At 22.8% G+C, this 22,673-nt stretch overlaps 9 protein-coding genes across 9 annotated transcripts; 2 read left to right on the plus strand and 7 right to left on the minus strand.

Moving 5' to 3' along the window:
• Positions 1-168: 168 nt before the first annotated feature.
• SRAE_2000019400 (Proline-rich protein PRCC family-containing protein) lies at positions 169-1,155 on the minus strand (the record flags this gene model as incomplete). The annotated part of the gene is made up of 2 exons (XM_024650993.1): positions 169-962; positions 1,011-1,155. 2 exons carry the CDS (start codon positions 1,153-1,155, stop codon positions 169-171), a joined length of 939 nt encoding a protein of 312 aa, XP_024504715.1.
• A 471-nt stretch (positions 1,156-1,626) lies between these two features.
• Positions 1,627-2,586, plus strand: SRAE_2000019500 (Exostosin-like family-containing protein; the record flags this gene model as incomplete). The annotated part of the gene is made up of 3 exons (XM_024650994.1): positions 1,627-1,637; positions 1,676-2,366; positions 2,410-2,586. The coding sequence occupies 3 exons, from the start codon at positions 1,627-1,629 to the stop codon at positions 2,584-2,586; spliced, it is 879 nt and encodes a 292-aa protein (XP_024504716.1).
• Positions 2,587-5,645: 3,059 nt separating this feature from the next.
• On the minus strand, positions 5,646-6,623 carry SRAE_2000019600 (26S proteasome non-ATPase regulatory subunit 14; the record flags this gene model as incomplete). The annotated part of the gene is made up of 1 exon (XM_024650995.1): positions 5,646-6,623. The coding sequence occupies one exon, from the start codon at positions 6,621-6,623 to the stop codon at positions 5,646-5,648; it is 978 nt and encodes a 325-aa protein (XP_024504717.1).
• Positions 6,624-6,781: 158 nt separating this feature from the next.
• SRAE_2000019700 (Hypothetical protein) lies at positions 6,782-7,426 on the plus strand (the record flags this gene model as incomplete). Its single annotated transcript, XM_024650997.1, has 1 exon — positions 6,782-7,426. The coding sequence occupies one exon, from the start codon at positions 6,782-6,784 to the stop codon at positions 7,424-7,426; it is 645 nt and encodes a 214-aa protein (XP_024504718.1).
• Positions 7,427-7,623: 197 nt separating this feature from the next.
• On the minus strand, positions 7,624-8,161 carry SRAE_2000019800 (Cysteine alpha-hairpin motif superfamily domain-containing protein; the record flags this gene model as incomplete). The annotated part of the gene is made up of 2 exons (XM_024650998.1): positions 7,624-7,939; positions 7,989-8,161. The coding sequence occupies 2 exons, from the start codon at positions 8,159-8,161 to the stop codon at positions 7,624-7,626; spliced, it is 489 nt and encodes a 162-aa protein (XP_024504719.1).
• A 1,934-nt stretch (positions 8,162-10,095) lies between these two features.
• SRAE_2000019900 (Ataxin 1) lies at positions 10,096-12,017 on the minus strand (the record flags this gene model as incomplete). Its single annotated transcript, XM_024650999.1, has 2 exons — positions 10,096-11,339; positions 11,459-12,017. The coding sequence occupies 2 exons, from the start codon at positions 12,015-12,017 to the stop codon at positions 10,096-10,098; spliced, it is 1,803 nt and encodes a 600-aa protein (XP_024504720.1).
• A 2,679-nt stretch (positions 12,018-14,696) lies between these two features.
• SRAE_2000020000 (Histone acetyltransferase KAT7) lies at positions 14,697-16,394 on the minus strand (the record flags this gene model as incomplete). Its single annotated transcript, XM_024651000.1, has 2 exons — positions 14,697-14,816; positions 14,877-16,394. The coding sequence occupies 2 exons, from the start codon at positions 16,392-16,394 to the stop codon at positions 14,697-14,699; spliced, it is 1,638 nt and encodes a 545-aa protein (XP_024504721.1).
• Positions 16,395-16,610: 216 nt separating this feature from the next.
• SRAE_2000020100 (Na+ channel, amiloride-sensitive family-containing protein) lies at positions 16,611-18,264 on the minus strand (the record flags this gene model as incomplete). Its single annotated transcript, XM_024651001.1, has 3 exons — positions 16,611-17,036; positions 17,076-18,052; positions 18,099-18,264. The coding sequence occupies 3 exons, from the start codon at positions 18,262-18,264 to the stop codon at positions 16,611-16,613; spliced, it is 1,569 nt and encodes a 522-aa protein (XP_024504722.1).
• A 2,307-nt stretch (positions 18,265-20,571) lies between these two features.
• Positions 20,572-22,418, minus strand: SRAE_2000020200 (Probable ATP-dependent RNA helicase DDX41; the record flags this gene model as incomplete). The annotated part of the gene is made up of 2 exons (XM_024651002.1): positions 20,572-22,329; positions 22,371-22,418. 2 exons carry the CDS (start codon positions 22,416-22,418, stop codon positions 20,572-20,574), a joined length of 1,806 nt encoding a protein of 601 aa, XP_024504723.1.
• Positions 22,419-22,673: the final 255 nt, after the last annotated feature.

The following is a 22,673-nucleotide window of genomic DNA, read 5'->3' on the forward strand; positions in this document are numbered from 1 at the left end:
TCTTTTATAAATTTACACATATATATGTTAAAAAACATCCGAAGAGTCATCAAAACATTCTGTTTTAATTGAAATTATAATTAAAAATTTGATAGTACATTATGTAGAAAAAAAAACCAATAAATATTTTAGAAATTGGTAAGGAAAGAACTGTACAGTTGTCTATAATCATTTGAAACCATATCTTTGCGCTGCAAGTTTTCTTTTACTTTTATTACTAGCCCATTGTTCTTTTAATTTCTCTTCATTTTTCATGGCAAGATCAGCAAGATACGTAATTTGATGTTTTTGTTTAGCCAATTTATTTATTGGATTTTTGGGATTTACTTTACTTGCATTAACAATTAGTGCCGCATTTCCGTAATGCATGTTGGCTCTTATCGTACTTTCAATATTAGGGCCTAATGAAGAATCCACATTAACATCTGTTATATGTGTTTCTACTCTAGCGGCAGCCTCTCGAGAAATTCCCCATTGTGCAAGTTCATGACGGTAAATTAATTCATTAGCTTGCTCTTTTGTTATTGTACCTGGAGTTGTATTAGATTCATTTTCATCTTCTATTGTATTTTCAGAAATTGTTGGTGTTGGTCTACACGGACCTGATATGTTATTATCCATAAAAATTTCTAAAACTGGTTTTGTTTCAATTTCTTCATATGAAGAAGATGGTAGAGAAAGAGATGACATACCAAACATATTTGTATATCCTTCATTACTATCTTCAGAATCATCTTTTATTTCTTCATCAACAACTATGGTATCTTTAACCTCTTTCTCTTTTTTTATTTTTCTGGGAACAAATATTAATGAATTGTTTGTTTTAATTTCTTTTTCTTTTGTATTAGATGGTTCTGGAAGTTTTTGTAATAAAGTTTTAGCATTAGTTTTTACTTTGGAAAATTTTTCTATACTACTTTCTTCTATTAATTCAGCTTCTTCAGCTTCTAGATTAGCTATTCCTAAAAAGAAAACAAAAAAATTAACATTAAATAAAAAATCAAACATACTTTGCTTTATATCACTTAATTTATAAAGTGATTTTAATTTATCTACCTTTTCTAATTTCTTTTTTTTTATTGGCTGTGGCATTTCTTCATCATCATTGGAGGAATCATTATCTGATGATGATCCATATTCCGCAACTAAATCCATAATATTAATTAATAGTATTTAATGGAGGTAGTAGAAAACAGAATAAAGAAAGACTAAAGAAGGTCTTGAAAAGAAAACATTATATTTGTTGTATAGTATGTCTTTAGTTTTTTTTGTTAAAAGCTTGTTAAAATACTACTATATTATGTATATTAATGTTACATTATTGTAAATTTAAGATATTTTCTCTAATAACATTTATTTTTTCTTTTGTATATATATTTATTATTTATTGTACACTATCTTTAAAAAATGGAAATAATAATTTTGATATAAATATTTATTATCAACCCAGAAAAATTATCACAAAATTTGAAGGTTGTACATTTGAAACATGTTTTGATTTATCAAAATGTAAAAGTGACAATCTAAAATTGTATGTATATCCTAACAATGAACATTCTCAAGAACCATCATTAGTTTATTCAAAATTTTTATCAATTTTACGTAAATCACATTACATAACAACGAATGCTAGTGAGGCATGTCTTTTTATTTTATCAATTGATACAATTGATAGAGATCGTATAAGTGAAAATTATGTAAGAGATATAGATATGCAAATATCAAATCTTCCAAAAGAAATATGGAATGATGGTAGAAATCATTTGATATACAATTTTTATCATGGTACCTATCCTGATTATGCAGACCACAATTTAGGTTTCAATTATTCTAAAGCAATGATTGCACGTTCAAGTTTTAGTGTTTCAAAATTAAGGAAAAATTTTGATATGTCATTTCCTTTATTTCATCCTGATCACACTTTTACAAAACTTGAAGCATCTAATGAAAAAAATAAAATGAAAAGAATTAAAAAAGAGGATAAATATTTTGTTTCCTTTAAAGGAAAAAGATATGTTTATGGTATTGGTAGTGAGACAAGGGATTCTTTACATCATTTACATAATGGTCAAAATATTATTATGGCAACTACATGCAAACATAATAATGATTGGAAAAAATTTGAAGATTCTAGATGTGAAAGTGATAATGAAATGTATGATCAATATGACTATAATGATTTATTAAGAAATTCTACATTTTGTCTTACTCCTAGAGGCAGAAGATTGGCTAGTTTTAGATTTTTAGAAGCATTAAAAGCTGGTTGTATACCAGTTATTTTATCAGATGATTGGGTTTTGCCATTTAATGAAATTATAAATTGGAATGAAGGTGTTGTTTATACTCCTGAAAATATGACATTTCTGGTATGTATTTTTCTAAATAAAATTTATTATATTTTTATTTTAGTTGATTGATCAATTAGGAAGATTAACCTTTAACAAAGTTGAAAAAATGAAAAATTTTGGTCAACAAGTTTATTGGAAATATCTTAGTAACTATGAAAGCATTATTGAAACGTCTATTAATATTGTTTTTGAACGGGTTAGGTTAGCACGAGAAAATATTTCCAAGACGTTTAGATAATATTGTTAATAATGGTATTTTTGTATTTATTTTATTTTTACTTTCAATTTGTTTACATGCTCGTTAGCTATAAATAAATATTTCGGTGATATATAGTTAATTTTTTTTTAATTTTAAAAAATTTTTTCTACTAAATCTTATGTACTACTTTTTAAATTACAAAATTAAATAATTTTATGTTTTAATAAATTAATCAAGTATTTGCTAAATTTTATATAATAAATAAATTATATGTAAATACTCAATGCTTCACAAAAAAATGGCTTTTGAAAAAAATTTTAATTTCAAAATTTATAACTTAAGTAAATCAGCTTTTAGCAACATTAAACATGGTGCGCTAAAATTCTTAAAGTTTTAACCTATAGTTCACATTGAAAATAATTTTAAATTCTCAATCGTTTTTGAGATACCATCTCTGGTTTTTTCACAAAAAAAATCTATTGTTATAATTTTTTATATCTCGAAAACAGTTGGAAATATAAAAATATTTTAGACAAAAACAAGTCATAAAAAATTATAAGTAGTACAATTTAAAAATCAGTTTGTTTTTATTTCTATTTTGAAGCAAGATATAATAAAAAGTAGAAATTTTTTTTAAATACTTATTGTTCACAATTTTTCATATTTCAACTGAAACTTATTATATTACCATAGAACTAGTTTTATTCGATTTTTTTTCAAAAGTAGGTCTAGAATATTTATTTTCATAGCTACAACATTAACATTTTTAGAGATATAAAATTGGCTGAAAATTTTCTAGATTTCCGATTTTTCCTTCAAAAATGTGACAAAAAATAACACCTTTTTTTGGAATTTGAATATGCAATCATAGTCATTCGATAGCCCTTGAAAAGGGATGAATTTTGAATATAATCAACAGTATTTGAAAATTAAAACTTCAGGAGTTATAAAGATTTAAAGTTAAAGAGCAAAATTGTGTAATATTTTCTTTAAATTTCGACTTCCATGATAATATTGTAAATTATAAAAATAAATACTTTATTCTAGATCTCTTTTTTACGAGAAATTCATTAAGCCTATTCACATCTTTATAGGACTTTTATAAATGAAGTTATGATAAGAAATATGTTTAAAATAAAGTTTTAAGTAGTTAGTGATAACTCAAGTCAATGAAGTCATAGAACCATGAAACTTGATGCGCTGGGCTTCTTTCATAATTTTAGGTATACCCTACGTTGAAAACTTTTTTTTATTTTCAACCGTTCTTGAAATACTATGCTTGGTATTTTTTCGCGCGTAATATATTGTCACCATTTTTTTATATCTCGGAAGTGCTTTAAGATATAAAAAAATTTTGAAGGTAGACCCCATTTGAAAACTCATTTGAAGACGATTTCAGAAATTTTATTTTATTTATCATGATTTTGAAGCGAGATATGACCAAGGGCGGAAATTTTTCTAAAATATTCATTGTCCCCGACTTTTCAGTATCTCAGCAAATACTTATCCTATGAAGATGGGGCTAGTTTTATTTGATTTCTATTCAAAAGTAGGTCTAGAATTATAATTTCTATAGCTATAGCATTATTATTTCCAGAGATTCAGAAATTGGCTGAAAATTTTCTAGATTACCGACTTTATCTTCAAAAATGTGACAAAAAAAAACATCTTTTTTTGGAATTTAAATATGCTACTATATTCATTCGATAGCCCTTGAAGCGGGATGAATTTTGAATATAATCAACAATATTTGAAAATTAAAACTTCAGGAGTTATAAGGAGTCAAAGTTGAGGGGCGAAATTGGGGAATATTTTTTTTAAATAACGACTTCCATGATAATATTGTAAATGTTAAAAATAAACAGATGATTCTAGATTAGTTTTTTGCGAGAAATTCATTAAGCCTATCCACATATTCATAGGTCTTTTAAAAATGAAGATATGATAAGAAATATGTTTTATATAAAGTTTTAAGAATTTAGTGATAACTCAAGTTAATGAAGTCACAGAACCATGAATCTTGATGCGCTGTGCTTCTTTTGTAATTTAAGGTATACTTTACGTTGAAAATATTTTTTTATTTTCAATGGTTCTTAAGATATGAAATTTGGTACTTTTTCGCGCGTAATCTATTGTCATTATTTTTTTATATCTCGAAAGTGCTTTAAGATATAAAAAAATTTTGAAGGTAGACCCCATTTGAAAACTCATTTGAAGACGATTTCAGAAATTTTATTTTATTTATCATGATTTTGAAGCGAGATATGACCAAGGGCGGAAATTTTTCTAAAATATTCATTGTATCCGACTTTTTAGTATCTCGAGAAATACTTATCCTAAGAAGATGAAACTAGTTTCATTCGATTTCTATCTAAAAGTAGGTCTATATTAATAATTTTCATAGCTATAACATTATTATTTTCAGAGATATAAAAATTGGCTGAAAATTTTCTAGATTTCTTATTCTACCTCTAAAATTGTGGTATATAAAAATAATTTTTTTTGGAATTTGAATACACCATTATATTCATTCGATAGCCCTTGAAACGGGATGAATTTTTAAAATAATTAACAATGGCTTAATTTTAGAGTCACGTATGTATTAGAAATATTTTTTGAAAATTCGAATATTAAATATATGTATATATTTTTTTAAAAATACAATAATAATTTTATATAATTTTTAATCTAACATATATTAAATAAATAATTAAAAAAAGTAAATGATGTTATAATTTTATTTTTATTTATTTATATGATTATTATGGTTATTTAAGTAAAAAAATTTTTTCTAAAACTTTTTTTTACTTTTTATTAATTATAAACATTCAAATTACTATATATTTCATCAAATTTTTGAATTTAAAAATATAATTATTTATAAAGAGTGAAGATTCATAATGATTTTTTTTGTACCAAACTAATTTAATAGGATAAAAAATAATTGGTTATTCTCATGTCTAAGTGTCATTTGTACCTGAAATATTGTCTCTAAAAATCTTTATCTCTATTAATAATAAAAAAATAATAAAATTAATTAGTGTAACTGTTTATAGATTAATATATTATTATATTATTCATTTAAAAATTAAAAAATATTATTGTTTCATTATTTTTAAATTACACGTCAAAGCGTTAATTGCACAATTTTGTGAATTGTTTATCATAATTTTTGTTGCAGCATCTATAATATCTTCTTTTACAACAGTATTTCCGTAACGATTTAATTCAACTTCTTCTTCATTTTTTGACATTGAAGGTTTTTGTTCATCAATGAAACGATCAGATATTTTAATTAAATTTTTTAATAATTCTTTATTTTCTTTTTCACAAGAAGAATATTTAAAAACGCTAAGTTCTTTATTACTTTTTCTAGTACAAGCTTGAAGTGTTTTTTTTTCTGTTTCCGTTAATGTATAAATAACATTAACTTTATAATAAAATGATTCCATTATTTCTGCTCTTATTGAAAATGGAATATGACGTGTCAGCTTTCCAACATTTGATGTTATTTGTCTTGGTTCATTAGATGATTTATCTTTCATAGAATCGAATGACTTTGGAGAAGTAACTTTTGATCTAAATGCATCCAATGAAATCATTCCTCTAACACTTTGTATTGGATCAACAACTATAGCTATACTTCTTGGATTCAATGCTTCAAATGACTTTTGAGTATTTATATCAATACGTGATAACCAACAACCATAACCTGGATGAGAATGATACCATCCTACAACTTCATCATCTCTTTTAGTCAATCTTAATTTTTCAAGCATCTGAAGTTGATATGCTGGATCGATACATTCTACTGTTGCTGTAGATGCTTTTTGTGGCATTCCAAATACATCAGTAACTTTAATTGTATATTCATCAACAAATTGCCCAAGAATTAATCCCATAACTTCCATAGGAATACCTGATTTAGCATGTTTTAACATTTTCATAGTAGCAAGAGGAGAAATATAAATAGATTCACAAGTATCTGGTTGATTTGGTCTATCTAAAGGTAACTTTGGAGCTCCATTATGAAATTCTTGTTGCTTTAAAAGAAGGTTCAATAGAGCAGTATCCATTATTCAGTTGTTATGTTAAATATGAATTAATGTTTAAATAATTTTATGATAAAAAAAATTTAAATAAAAAGTATTAAAATTTGTGAAGAAAATTTATATTTATAATAATTCATTAATTTTCTTTTCAATATTTACAGATTTTTTTAAGATATTTTATAATGGATAAAGGTGATCCTATTCCCATTAATAATGAAGAAGAGTTTACATCAAATGGTTCTATTGTATCACCACCAACATACACAGTTCAAGAAATTGATGGAAAATTATACAATTCTAATTTAGGTATTTGCTGGCCAAAAAGACCTCAATTTGGTTATCATTCATTAACTGAATATAAAAAAAGGAAAAAACAAATAAAAAATAAAATAAAAGAAGATTTAAAAAAACAACAAAATTTTGAGAAATTAGCTCAGATTTCTGAAGAAAATATGGCACAATTAGATTATGAACCTTATACCTATGTTGGATGTAAAAGTCGAAGTGAAATAACAAAACTTTTAAAGAAAAAGACATTATTTTATATTTACCATGAAAATGACGAATCTGGTAGTTTAAAATCATTGAATTTACCTTTAAAACTTGCTTACAAATCTTCCGATGGAAAAAATTTCTTCTTCAGAATTAATAGATCAAAGAGAAATTACTGTTACATTGAGTATGGACCAAAAATGCGTAGCGAAGTATACTCATGTTTGGAAAAAATGATAGAATGCTTAAGACTATATGGACATATGGATTATGAAAAAGGAACTTTTGATATGTTTCCAATAGCTGACATCGAAAAAAAATTAAACATAATGTAAACATTTACTTTTAGAGGAATGTTTCAACAGGAAAAATAAAACATTTAAACTAAAATAAATACTTATCATTAAAAAAATATAAAGTAATTTAATAATTTTTCGTCACTGTTTATTTTGTTTATCACATTATAAAAACAACCTATATTAATGTGGGATCTGTCTATTTCTTTTTTTCCTTTTGTAATATTTATATATATTTATTGTTGTGATGAAACTTTTTGCAAGAATGACGTAATACAATTATCGTATTCTCGTACTAAATTAGAACAGTTCCATGGCATATTTTTGTTACTATCGAGACAAACTAAAATAGAATTTTCATTTTGAGCACACTCATTTTCACGTTGAAACTTAAAAAAGCGATCATCGACACGCTTTGCTGCATTTTTAAAAACAGCCTTCTTTGCCTCAATTTCATTTTCAGAAATTGGTTGATTCCGTTCTATGATTTTAATTTCTTTTAATGGAATATATTTTATATTTTGATCATCTACTTTTGAAGTAGGTGGTGTACTAAAATATATAAGATCAATAAAATAATTCAAATAAAATGTAAACTTACGAGTTTTCTGACTTTTCATTTTGGTTATCTATATTTTCATTATTAACACGAGAAACTACCTGTTTAGATACTTTAACGTTATGATATTCTTCTGGTACTTCTGCTCTTTCAATAATAACAGTTTCACCAACCTTTCTAGCATTGTATTTGGTATTACTTTGATTAGAACCCATAATAAAAATCTTGGATATCTAAAGATATATGGAAAACTGCTATGAATATTTTTCTTTTCGAGAAAATCTTAGAAACAAAAATGGAGTTATGTATATTTAAATTGTTTCTTAAGAAGATTCGGAAAGTTCAAAATAATTATCATTATAGTTACATTGTTTTTTTCAATATTTTATAACTTTTTTTAAAAGTTTTTTAATATGTAGTGATTAATTTTTACTAATGTTGATAAAAAATTTTGACTTCTAATTTTAATTTACTTTAACATATTGTCCTACAATTATATTTTATCATCTGTAATTTTTAAAACAAATTGAAAAATAAATTTTTTTAATAATACTAATGTTTTTTTTTTTGAACATATTACATAAAAAAATAATTTCTACTACATTTATATTAACCTTTTATTAATGTAGGAAAATGAAGATCAACTGATTATAAAAAGAGCCTTTATTTAATAGCAAAAACATTTTTTAATTACTTATAAGTTGATGATAATATTTTAAAAATGATATTTTTTTAATCATAAAAATTTTTTATATCTCTTGGATATTATAAGTGGTAATTTTAATAAGTGTAAAATTATATTCATTTGATAATTAATACGCATTTTAAATGGCAAAAATATTTTATATTACAATATTCTTATAATATATCTTAAGTATTTAATAACATATAGAAGTTTAATTCACTGTAATCACATGCATAAAAATATTTTTATCTTTCATTTTGCTTATAAAATTAACTTAATTATATATTTATTATAAAAATTGAGCAAAAAAATTTTTTATAAACTTTTATTTTAATATTATATAAAGTATGATTTAATTTTTTAATGGTGGAGAAAGGAAATAATGAGTGATATTAAAAATTAATTATTCTTATATTTTCACCTTTTTAGAGAATGAAAATATAAATGATTTTGTTTTATAGCATTAAACATATTTTATGTTATACATTTATATAATATTAAGTAAAATAGTATAATTTAAAAAAAAAATTAATAATTTATTAGCTAAAATAATTTTTGATGAAGATAACTTTATTTACCATATAACATATATTTAAAATTAATTACAGATAATTTGAAATTTTACTATAAATAAAAATTAATGTTATAACTTATAAAGTTTAATAAACTTAATCAGAATTAAATAACATAAAGTATATAATAGTCACATTTTTTTTATAGAATTTTTATAATTATTTTTCATATTTTTTTTTATAATTGCTAACTTTATTTATATTTCCTTTTTTTAAATCTAATGAAGTAGCTATACTTTTACTTTTTTTTCAATTCTTTTTTCAATTTTTATAATAAAAGTGTTTGCTGTGAATAGTTTATCTTTGTTAATTATATCAACTGATAAGAAGGTAGTTTTGTTAAGTTATTTAATATAATTGAAAAAAAAATTGAAGTTTAGTTAAATGATAACATTATATATGTTAATGTTATAATATTTTCAGATTATTTTTATTAAAAATATATTCATTTATCAGCTTTATGTTCCCTTTAAAAGTTTTACAAAACAAATATTTTATTTTTAAATATTTAATAAAAACAAAGACAAAAAAAAATGATAAAGGAAAAAAATATAATAAAATATGAAGGAAGCCAATTAGTAATAATACAAAAAAACAAATAATTGCATGATTACAAACATCATAATATAATCATATTTCTATAAAACTACACCTGTTTTAAATATGAATAAAGACTATATAAGGATTATTTTTCATTAAAAAATGTTAATTAACATGATAAATTAATGTAAAAAAAAATGCTTTATTTACATTTATTTAAACAAAATTTATAGGCATTTATGATAAAATAAATACTGATTGTCTGTCCTTAAAATAAAGAATCTCTAGAAAAAAAAAAATAAATTACTCTTATTTAAGATTTTTAGTAAGTACATAAAACAAAAATTTTTTTTCACATATCTGAAGAATATTTTCGTTTTTTAATTGATGATGAACCATCATTAAAATTAGTATTATTTTGTAAATGTTCTTGTATTGAATGTGATTGATGAAAGTCTGATAATTGGTTTTGTTGAACATTTTTATGTAACTGACAATTATTCACCTGTTCCAAATGACGAAATGAAAAAGGTGACGTTCCTTGTGAAAAAATAGATGTAATATTGTAGGGAATTGTTTCCTTAGGAAATATTGATGACGGATTATGTAATTTTTGTTGAAATAAATGTTCTAAATTATTAATTGAGGATGATGTACCCGTATATTGATTTGATGCTACAGATGATGGAGAAGGATATGAAAAATTTTTTTCAATTGAATTTTTTATGCATTGATGGTTTGGTTGTTTAAAAATATTATTGTTGTTGTTAATATTATTATTTAAGGATACAGTATCATCATTCAATGACTCTTTTATATTTGGTTTTGGTGTTGCAATCAAACACACATCTCCAGTTTGAAGCTTTCTACATTCTAATCCATATACACTAAGAGATCTTACTGGATTACATGAAGACCACCCGTGAGATTGTTCAAAAAAAGGAAACTCAGAAACAGCATTAACAGTAACAGTGGAACTTGAACCAACCATTTTAAAGTTTAATTTATATTGAATTTGTGTATTTCGTAAATTATCAAAATTTCCAGAAACATCAATTTGATTAATTGTTAAAACAATACCATAATTTAATTCAACTTCTTTCATATTAGCTAAACTATTTTTAAAATCTTCTAAAACCATCATATTAACAGGTTTAGAAGTACCATCATAAAGTTGTATTTGTGTCCCTCTCATATAATGTGTAGGGTAATATGGAAAAGCAGTCAGTTCTCCTTTTAATGGTTCTATATCAATTTTCTCTGTCTTATCATCACCATTAGTAATATTTGTAAGTTGTCTATCCATACTTTCCTCCTGATAATTATTATTTGCAATTTGTTGTAATAATGAATTACTATTTTTCTCATTACTTTGGTTAAAGGTAAAAATATTTCTTGGTAATATTTTATTATTATTATTAGGTTCATTGTTAATTTGATAACAATTCTGTACATTCTCAACTATACTCGAGGCACCTGTTTGTGATAATCTTTCTAATTGTTCTAATGAAGAGTTTTTTTCTCCTATATTATTTTTTCCACTTCTACTTAAGAGATTATTATTAGATGATAGTGGATTATTAAGAGGATTTATATCTAAAAGTTATAAAAAGTTTCAATAAATTATATTTAAAAAAAAAAAAAATTATAAATATATAGTAATTACATATAAATAAATAATAATATTAAAAATAAAATTAATAATTGAAACATACCAACTGATGAATTAATAGCATTCATTAAAATCATATGTTGTTCAAATAAACCATTTGAAACAGGAGAACAATTATCTTTATATGTAGTTGTTGTTGGAGGAATTTGTTGTAATTGATGGATAAATAATTTTTGTTGTAATAATTTTTGTTGTTGGTCTATACTATTTTCAATTTGTATATGAGATGGAAGAGTTGGAATTTTAAAATGACCTGAGTTATTTGATAATAAATTATTAGATGAATTTTGTTGGCTATTAGTATTAATATTTTTTCCTAATATTTTTAATAAATTTTGATAATCATTTCTAGATAACATATTAGACAAATCATATGAAATTGGTTGTGTTAAAGTGGACTGAGAACCACATGAAGTAAGGTGCTCTAAAATAGTGTTATTGGATGATGGTTGTAAAGCATTTTGAATTAACTCAATTTCTCCAGCTGCTACTCTATTATTGGTGTTATTATTAGAAATTGTAGGTGTGGCTAGCTGAGAAGCTAAATTAAAAAAATAATTATTGGTAGTTCCAATATTAGAATGCGGAGTGTCAGAGTTCATGTGTTCCTATCATAAAATCAAAAACTAAAATAAATTAGAAATAGAGAATTATTTACATTATTAACAATAAATTTACGTGATTATATTCATGAAAATGTGGTAATATAATATCAATCAAATAAAAAATTAAATTTATTTGTTAAAATTATCGGAATAATATAAAAAAGAGTACAAACAAACATTTTTCTTATCGCTACCACATTATAGAAATAGTATAAAAGTTATTATATTCAGATGGAGCCTTTTCTTCCATTATATAATTGAGAAAAATGTCTATATGATAATGAGACATATATCATTGCTAGCATGTTTAAACGTGTACGTTATATATAAAGGTGTGAATGAAATTACACAATAAAAAAGTCCGGACATAACAATTTTTAAGTTTTATTATAATATTATTAATGATAAATATATACATATATCCACATTTATAAAAGTATTATTAAAAATATAAGAAGGGAAAATGTTAAAAAAATTTTTTACTAATTTCTTCTGCTACAAATTACACCTTCTTACGAGAGTATATGTCTGTAAAATAAGAATTGGTGTATGAACTTTTAGTAAACTGCAGAGAAAAAGCAATTTCTTAAATATGTAGGAGGAGCTATTTAAAATTAGAATTAATCTTATACGTTTAAATAATATAAACATATAAAAATATATTTATATCTAAGTTATATAAATAAAAAGATAAATATAAATGAGAAGAAATAAGGATTGTAATAAAAATTTATTGGTTGATGAGTGAAACTATGAAATATTTATAAAGACAAATCAAACTAGAAGAAAGATCAGTTAGTTTTGTTGATGAAAAATAAATATAAAACACAGTAGAGAAATAAAAATATATATGATAAAAAAGTGTTAGGGAAATCATGTTTGTCACTTTTAAGACAACCACGTAGCATTTTTTTGAAGAAGCGTACATATAAGCAAATGTGAAAAATAAATAATTATAAATTTATAAAAATGATTATCAATACAAAAAAATGATTATAAATTACAAGTGCACAATTATTCATATACCTATGTATGTATTAGAATAAATGTTCACGAAAATTGAAATATTTCTTCAAACTTTACGTCTTTTTACCACTGCATATATATTTTATATACCAAAATATGTAAGTCAAAAACATAGAAACATTAAACTTTATAATTATTAAGTTATATTTTTTTTTGTCTCTTTGCAGTTATGCTTGTATTAAGATATAAAAGTATGATAAGTGAATGTAGTGTTACTATAAAAAATAATTCTGAAACCGTTATCTATTTTAAATTATACAATATGAAACATGAAAATTTTTTTTCACAAACTATATTTTATAAGGTACTTCATTGACAGTTTTCGGCATAATCATTTTCAGAAGAATGCTAAACTTCATCAAATTGTCAATAGTATTTTTTTAGTTTAATAAAAAAATTATAAAATAAATAATTTTTATATTACAAATATGAATATATTTTTTAACTTTTATATTTAAAATTTTTAAAATAATTATTTTTTAAAAATAATTTTTGATTTAATTCATAATCTACATCTTTACATGAATCTTAAAATTGTAATAAAGATTTGTTTAAACTTTTTTTACTTTTTTTATATTTTATAACTACTTTGCGGATTTGAATCCATTTTTAAACTTTTAGTCTGATATATTTTAAAATCTTTCCTATCATCTTACAAAATTAGACTATTAGTACCTTTACTATGAAAATAGTTATTAAAATTTTTCAATTATCAATTATTTTCTCAAAACTTTTTTATAAAAGAAATATAATTTCGAAAAATTTTTTTAAAAATAATATTATAAAATTTATTTAGTATTTAGGAGAATTACTTATATTACTATACATCATATACTATTTCAATGGTTGAACTTATCATTACCTAAAATTTTTTTTTAATTATTTATATATTTTTTAAAATTTATTCTCAAATTTTAATGTTTTTGATTTTTAATAGAAGATTACAAAGTTAATATTATTTAAAAAAAATTCATATGCTGTTTTTAAGGGTTTTTTTTAAACTCTGTGTTTTTTATCTTAATCACATTTAGTTTCAGAAAAGTCACTAATTTTTTTTAACACATATTTTATTTCTTTAATAGTTTCTTGTTACAATGACATTTTTAAAATCATACTTCTTATCATTATACTAATTATTTTGAAATTTAAAAGAATTATGTGAAGATTTTTTTATATATTTTTTTATATTTTACAAGAAAAATATATATTTATTTTGTACAGATCCATTTATGGCAATTCTTTTTTTTGTATTTTAAATTGTTTTTTCCATTCAAATATTAAAAAAAATATCATAATTGATACATTAAAAATAAGCATAAATTTATTTTAAATACAATTAACTAAAACTTAAATAAATAAAAAAATAACATTAAAGTTACGGAATATTGTAAAAAAAAATGGTTCTATCAAAATTTAATATTACCAAAATTTTTTTCTTTGTTTGTACACTAAATATATACAATTTTGATTCGATTAGAAGGTCCTCGTGAACCACCTTACATATACATACTCTTATTGAATCGTCATTTTACACAAATAAAAGTTACTAACTTTATAGTTTATTCTTGACATGTGTAATTTTAATAAAAAAAAAAAGATATTTCTAAACATTAATTCAAATGTAATATTTTTATTCATCTTATCTTTACGTCAACAATCATATCTACTCCAACCATCAACAGTTGGTATATTTTCAGGTGACCAAATTAAAAGCTTTTCTTTTAATACTTTTCTTCTTAGTTCTTTTAATGGTTGATCAATTGCTTGAGACTAAAATGAGGAAAAAACGATAAGAAATAATAATCAATTACAAATGATAGTTAAACTTACCATATTGATAAGATAAGATTCTGAAAATTTATTATATCCAATAATACCTAAAGATAAGGCTGTCGAAACAAGATCATCAATAAAAATTGCAGATTGGTAACTTAACTCTTTCAATGAAATAGAAGAAGCCTTTTCTTTATATTTTTGTCTTATATAACATAATAAAATTGATTTCCAATATTTTCTGTATGCTATTAAACCTTGGTCAGATAATGGATGTTCTGGTGATCCAATTTTTTTTTCTCTTTTAGATAAAGAATAACTTAAATCAATTAATAATTGTCCATAACCATGACCCATACAATGTGGCATAGTAAGAATACATGACAAATTATTATTACCAGAAGGTTTCATTTCCTTCGAAAAGTATCCAATAAGACTAAAACCTACTTTTGTAATTTTTGTAAGAATGTAAAATTGAAAAAACCATACACTATAAGCTGAAACTTTATGTGGAATAAACAAACTGGCTAACCAGCATAATCTTCTTGCATAATCAGGTTTTTTTTTACCATCAACTTCAAAAATTGATATCATTTCTCTTTCATCTCTATATATTTCATTTCCAGGTGGATGTTTCCAGCTACATAATTTATCATGTTCTATGTATGCTTCTTTTTCTGGAAGTGGTGTTAAACAAAATCTACATACATATATATGTTCTTGACTTTTAATATCATATGGATATTTTGATGGAAATAATCCCTTCATAACAAAATTATGATAATGAAGTGTTGAAGTAACTTTTGGATTACCATCATTATCATGTAAATTAGGGGTATTTTTTTTTTTACTATTTATATATAATTTAAAATCTGATTCATGAGATATTTCTTTCATAATTTTAATTTTATCATTTTCATCCATTGATTTATTTTCTATTTCCATATCAAAAATTTTTTTTAAAGCTTTCTCCATTACTTTGGAAGAACAGTTTTTTATTGTTTTTGTATCTAATTTAATTTGAATGTATTGATTAACTTCATCTTTAAAAATTTTTTCATTTTCCATAATACTTTGTTTATTATCTTTTGAAATTTTTTTACTGTCTATACTTTTATTTGTACTACTCCTAAGTTTCCTTTTGATTAAATAATTTTCCTCTTCAATTTCTTCATCATTAGAAGATTTTTGTGGATTATCTTTTTTGCAAAAATAATTTTTACATATTTTACACCGTAATTTTTCAACTTTTTTACCTTGATTTTCAATACATGGACCACATATTGGTGAGGAACAATTATAACATTCAATAAACTCTGGATCAACTATCATTTCTTTACATATTTCACATGTTATACATTTAGGACATCTAAATTTTCCTTCATTGCATTTTTCTTTAAAAAAATTAATAGACTTTTCTTTGAATAATAAACACTCTAAATGAAATGGTCTATGACAAATAAAACAATTTATTTTGAATTTGGTATCATTTGGTATTTTACACAATTGACAAAAAGTTTGTTGAAGTTTGGCAAATTCATGTCTTGAAGATTTCTTTTGACTTTCAAAATCCATAAATAGAATAAAAAAAATTTATTTGTTTATAGATAAAAAGGCGTAAAAATGTTCCGTTTAAGAAAAAAGTGGAGTAAAGTCATTTCATGGTTTGTAATTTATTTTACTATGAATGCACCAATTTTCAGTTGTTAACTGTTAAGTTTTCATACAACTAAAATATTATTTGTATTCTCTGTCGTAACTTTCACTCATAACCAAATATTGAAACATTACTTATATAGTTATTTGAGAATTAGTTCTTCTTTTTTTCTCAATAACATTTTTTCTTCTTCTTTTTGATACACAAATCCAAAATATACGTAGAATATAAATATATATTTCACCTACAGAAATAATATTCATTCCAAGGAAAAGTCCCATACTTCCACCAATATTTGAAAGAACTTCTGATATTGTTGTTGCTTTTACTTCTTCATAAAAGGTATAAGAGTTATCTTTAAAAAATATATTTACTGCTACAAAATTATTGTTAATAAAATTTGGTGTCCAAGAATTATTTCTTCCAGCTAATTTATATAAAGCCTCAGAAGGAAAATTTCCACCATAAGAATTGTATGCTGAATAAATCCACGATTCACAATCAGGAGCACATTCTTCACATAAAGGTTGTGGTATAATATCATCTAAAGAATTTTTATTCTTTTTAATACAATTATATAATTCAAATGGAGTACATACAGCATATTTGTCATCAATGTTATATGAATACGGAGCACATCCACAAAATTCATTAAAATATTTAGCTCTGCATAGTGTTTTACAATTTCTAGAAGAGTATTCTCTGTTATCTTTATATTTAGAAGGCCATGTTTTTGTACAATTTCCCCAATCATTAGATTCTAAAAGTTTATTAAATTCTAATTTTAAAGCAGTGAAAACTCTTGTTCCAGGAGAAGCTGTACTATCTTCAGATGCAAAAGGACTTCCTGCTTTTTTTTCATGCATACTATATCTAAAACCTTTTTGAAAAATATCTCCAAATAAACTTTCTTTTGCAATATCAGTATCAATAAATAATTGTTCTTCTGAATGATAATCAGCTATTATCATTAAACCATTATCAACACCAAGTCTAACAGAATTGTGAAGCCATTTAATATATGAAGATTTAAGATCAATTTCATAACATTTACCATTCTTGGTAAGGATTGGTCTTGCAGCACTACAACAATCAAATTCCTGACCTCCTAAAGAACATATTCTAAGCATATCTTCACAATCAAAACCAGCATTAAATATGAAATTATTTATTGAAAAAGATTTATGTGTAGAATTAATATATTTTTCAAGCTCTTTTTGTCCTTTAACTAAATCTCTATAGTCTGCAAGATTCATAAGATCTGTAACTTCTATTAATGACATTGAGATATAATCTAACAATTCTTTACTAAACGTGCCAGTTTTATTTAATTTATTTACATAGCTGTATCGTATTGGATTGAAATTACAAAAAGTTATTGAAGGAAAAGGTAAACCTTCTTCTTCAAAAATTATTGAAATTTTAGAAAATGTTGGTTTGCTAAGAAACATGGCAATTAAAAAAGTTGATTGTAAAATAAAAAATGATGTACATAATATAAAAATAATTATCCAAAATAATTTTAGTTTTCCTTTTGATCTGATAATATGACCTGGACCCATAACTGATGTAGATGCTAAAAAATTAAATATTATAGATTTTTAAAAAATTTTTAAAGTTACCAAAGAATTTTTTTGTTTCATATTTACTTCCTTTTAATGAATGTGATTTTGTTATACTTCTAACTCTTTTAACATATTTTGTATTTCTTTTGATTTTAAAAAAAGGCCAAACTATTTTTTTAGAAACAACATCAGTACAGTTACTTTCCAAAGTACAAGTACTCATATTGATAATAATTAATAATATTAATGATAAAAATTGGTATAGTAAAATGATGTAACAAATGGAAAGACAATAAATAATATAATAAACTTTTGTATAAAATTATCACACGTTATGATAGGAACTTGTAAAAATTAGATATTACAAGAATAATAAAACAATTTTATACTTAAAATATATGATCATAAATATTTAAAAAAAAAGATAAATCATTTTATCAGTTTTTCTTTCTTCACAAATCGACGTTAAAGAAATAAAATTTATATTTTCATAAAATAAAAAGTATATTTTTATAAAACTTGTATGTGGGTGTATATTTATTGATAATTACTGATTATTTATATTTTTAATTACAGATACATTTAAATAAATATCAATACTACAAACTTTAAAATAATTCATTAAACTAATTTAATGATAAAAAAAATGAATAGCAAAATTTATGTATGACATTTTTAATCATAAATATATTTTCCATTGTTTAATATATTAAGTATAATAAAAAAAATTATTAGTTAAGATTAAATCAAATATTTTTACTTAAACATAAATATATTTTTTTTTTATAATTTCATATTTTCACATCATTTAATCGATTTAAATAATTTAGTTGAAAGAATTAAAATATTATCCTTTTTTATAATCTGCTAAAAAATAACAATTTTTAAAATTAAAAATAATTTTATGAAAATTAAATACCAACACTTTTAATTAGTAATATTTTTTTTCTTACTCAATCTACCGTATATAGTGTATCCAATTTTTTTTATTAAAAAAAGACATTTCAAAATTTTATATGATTTGTTAGAATACTTTTGATATAATCATCTACAATGCTTTATAAACATTACTTTAATATAATGATAAATTTAAAATTTTGCTTATTTAAAAATTGAGAAAACAAAAAAATATATGTTGATAATTTTATGTTCACAGTAAATGAAAGCATTACAATAGGTGTTAATCTTTATAAATAATAAAAAAAAATTATGTTAATCAAAATTATTTTAATTTTATAATGTTTCTATTATACTTTTATCTTTTTTAGATGCATTTTTTCTTAGAGATAAGTTTTCAATAAATTCTTTAGCAGTAATTAAAATAGATTTATCTTCTTCCTGTTTTATTACTTTGTCACAAAACATATCAATAATAAAATCTAAACACACTTCAACATATTCAATTTTATATGTAAATAAAATTATAAACATGCATAATCTTAAAAAATGATAAAATGATGTCAATTGTATAAAACAATTCAAAACAATTTCAAATATATTAAGAATTCCAAAAAATATCCAATATTTTCTACTAAGTACTGAATGTTCTTTAGTTTTATCATTAAAACTATCTATTGTTAAAACGATTGGTATAAAAAAAGCAATAAATTGACTTATAGAATAAAATCCATCTGAATTGTATAACAAACGACAGAATAAACATAAGATTAATCCAATTATTGTCTCTCTTTTAATTTCAAGTAATTCTTCATATGTAGAAATTTTTTTTTCTATTTGTGGAAATTTTTTTAGTAATGTTGTCATTTTTTTCATTATCAACTTAAAAACACTTTCCATACTGTTTTCAATTAATAAGAAAATTGTTAATTAGAAATTATTCTATAGATTTTCTTAAATTTATTCATAAAAATAATTCAATTTTCAAATTTTATGTTTATAGTCAAATTAAAATGATTCTATTAACAAAATTTTTAATACTTTTTTAAAAATTAATTTAGTATATATATGTAATTTATATGAAAAAAAAATACCATGATTTAAAATATAAACTTTTAATTATATATTGAACGATTCATAAAAAAAATATTTAAATTTAAATTATACTTTGCATACTATTAAAAAATATATATTTTTTTAATGCTCCATTTATCTTTAAATTTTAAAATATAGCATCATTTTTATTTAAAAAAATAAATAATATATTATCTTATATTTACACATTAATTATATAGTAATAAAAATTGAACTTTTATGCAAAGAAACAATAAATTGTTTCAAACAAAAAATAAAAAGATAACTTTATATTTACAATGGGATTAGATGTTAAGTTTTTAAAAAAATTAAAAGCTTAACAAATAAAGTCATTTAAAAAAAATCTAAAAGATAAAAAATAATAAAGATTATAAAATAAAAAATTTTGGATTTTTGCAATCAGCATGATTGTTTCAACTACAAAAATGTTTTAGATATTTAAAAAACAAAACAAAATTTTATTAGTTTAAACATCACCTATATAGTATAAAGATTAAATAGGTAAATTTAATAATTTAAAAAAATATATATACAAAAGCTAGTATTGTGATGACTCGTGATATCTTGAATCCCTTCCATACATTTGTTTTCTGTTATTAGCTTCTAATTTAGGACAATTAGAAATCTTATGACCTAATCCAGAACAATAAGAACATCCCTTATCTTCAGTAGAAATTTCTTCTTTATTCTCAGGTTCTTGTTCTTCACTATTAACTTCAATAACCAAATCTTTAAGAAATTGTGGTAATTCTTGATCAGCTTCAATTAATAGTTGTTTTAAATCTGCTAGTGTCGATAAGTCAGATTTTTTATTTATAAAAGTTGTTGCTAAACCTTTTTTTCCAGATCGACCAGTTCTTCCAATTCTATGAACATAATTTTCAATATCTTTTGGCATATCATAATTAATAACATGCATAATATTAGGAAAATCAAGACCTTTTGAAGCAATATCTGTTGCAACTAAAACATCACGAAAACCCTGTCTAAATCGATTAATTGCTTCGTGCCTTTCCTCTTGATCTTTTTCTCCATGTATTGATGCTGCAGCAATTCCTTTAGAAAGTAGAAATTCACATATTTTATCAACATCTCCTTTTCTTTCAGCAAATATTATTACACGTGGTGGTGTTTTTTGAAGATAGTCTAGAATTTTACGAAGTTTATCTTCACCTCTAACATATGTTATATCTTGAGTCACATTTAATGAAGCTGCTCCGGCTCTTCCAATATTAACAATAATAGGTTTTATTAAAGCTTTTTTTGCAAAATTTTGAATTTTCCTTGGCATTGTAGCTGAAAATAACAACGTTTGACGTTGCGCTTTAAAATATGAAAAAATATTTGCTAGATCATCCTCAAAACCTAAATCTAACATTCTATCAGCTTCATCTAAAACTACGTAGCGACAAATTTGAAGATTAAAAGTTTTAGAACCTAAGTGTGCCAATAGACGTCCAGGAGTTGCAACAACAATGTGTATTCCATTACTAAATTGAGTTTTTTGTTCTGCCATATTTTGTCCTCCAATTGTTAATGCTACTTTAATTTCAGGAAGACCACCTTGAAATATAGTACCACCAATATTTTTACATACATCATAAATTTGTTGAGCTAATTCTCTGGAAGGAACGACAATTAATCCATATGGTCCTTCATTTCTAGAAAAAGGCAATTCAATTTCTTGTTGAAGACAAAATGCCATCAATGGAGCTAAAAAAGTAATTGTTTTTCCAGCTCCAGTTGAAGCAATGCCAATCATATCACGACCAGATAATGCTACTGGCATACCTTGTTTTTGAATTGGTGTTGGTAATTTTATACCTTTCAAATTCATACCTTTTATTAAAACTTTTGGAAATTTCATTTCTTCAAAACTTTCTATTATTGGTGGTATATCTTCACCTTCTACAAGAATCATTTGTTTTTTTCTATTTTTTGCCCATTCTTCTTGTGCCATTTTACGATATCGTTTTGGTGGTTTCCAATTTGTTTTCAATGGTTTTTGATATGTAATACCTTTAGCTATTTCTGTAAATGTTTGTAATCCTCCTTTAGGACCAATTTGATCTATAATATCTTCATTATTTATTTCTTCATTTATTGGTTTTTCTAAATTTTTTAAATGCCTTTCAAGTAAACTTTTTACTGGTTCATTTGTCTTTGTAATTTCCTCTTCTTTAGGTTTTTTAGAAGGTATTTCAACTTCTTCAAATATATCTTCTTCATCTTCATCTAACAATAAATCTTCTTTCATTTTTCTTTTTTCCTCTTCTAATAATTGTTTTCTTTTTAACTAAATAATAAAAATATTTAAATATATTAATTTGAACTTACAGCATACTTAGATAATGTACTTTCAATGTCTTCATTTTTATTACACATTTTACATTCGTTTAGATAAAATTCAAACTTATATTTCTAAAATTCTACAGTGTCTTATACAGATATTGGAAATAAATTATGCCACTTAAAATATTGACTATACATACTTTAAGATCTAATTATTTATTTTATTACAATACCTTATAAATTAAAAATTTTCTATTAATAGTTTTAATATATAATTATTTTTCCATTTTTGTTAAACATTATACTTTATACTTTGTAGCGAAAAATAAGAAGTCTTATCAATTTATA

This window comes from Strongyloides ratti (assembly GCF_001040885.1).
Source record: "Strongyloides ratti genome assembly S_ratti_ED321, chromosome : 2".
NCBI lineage: Eukaryota > Metazoa > Nematoda > Chromadorea > Rhabditida > Strongyloididae > Strongyloides > Strongyloides ratti.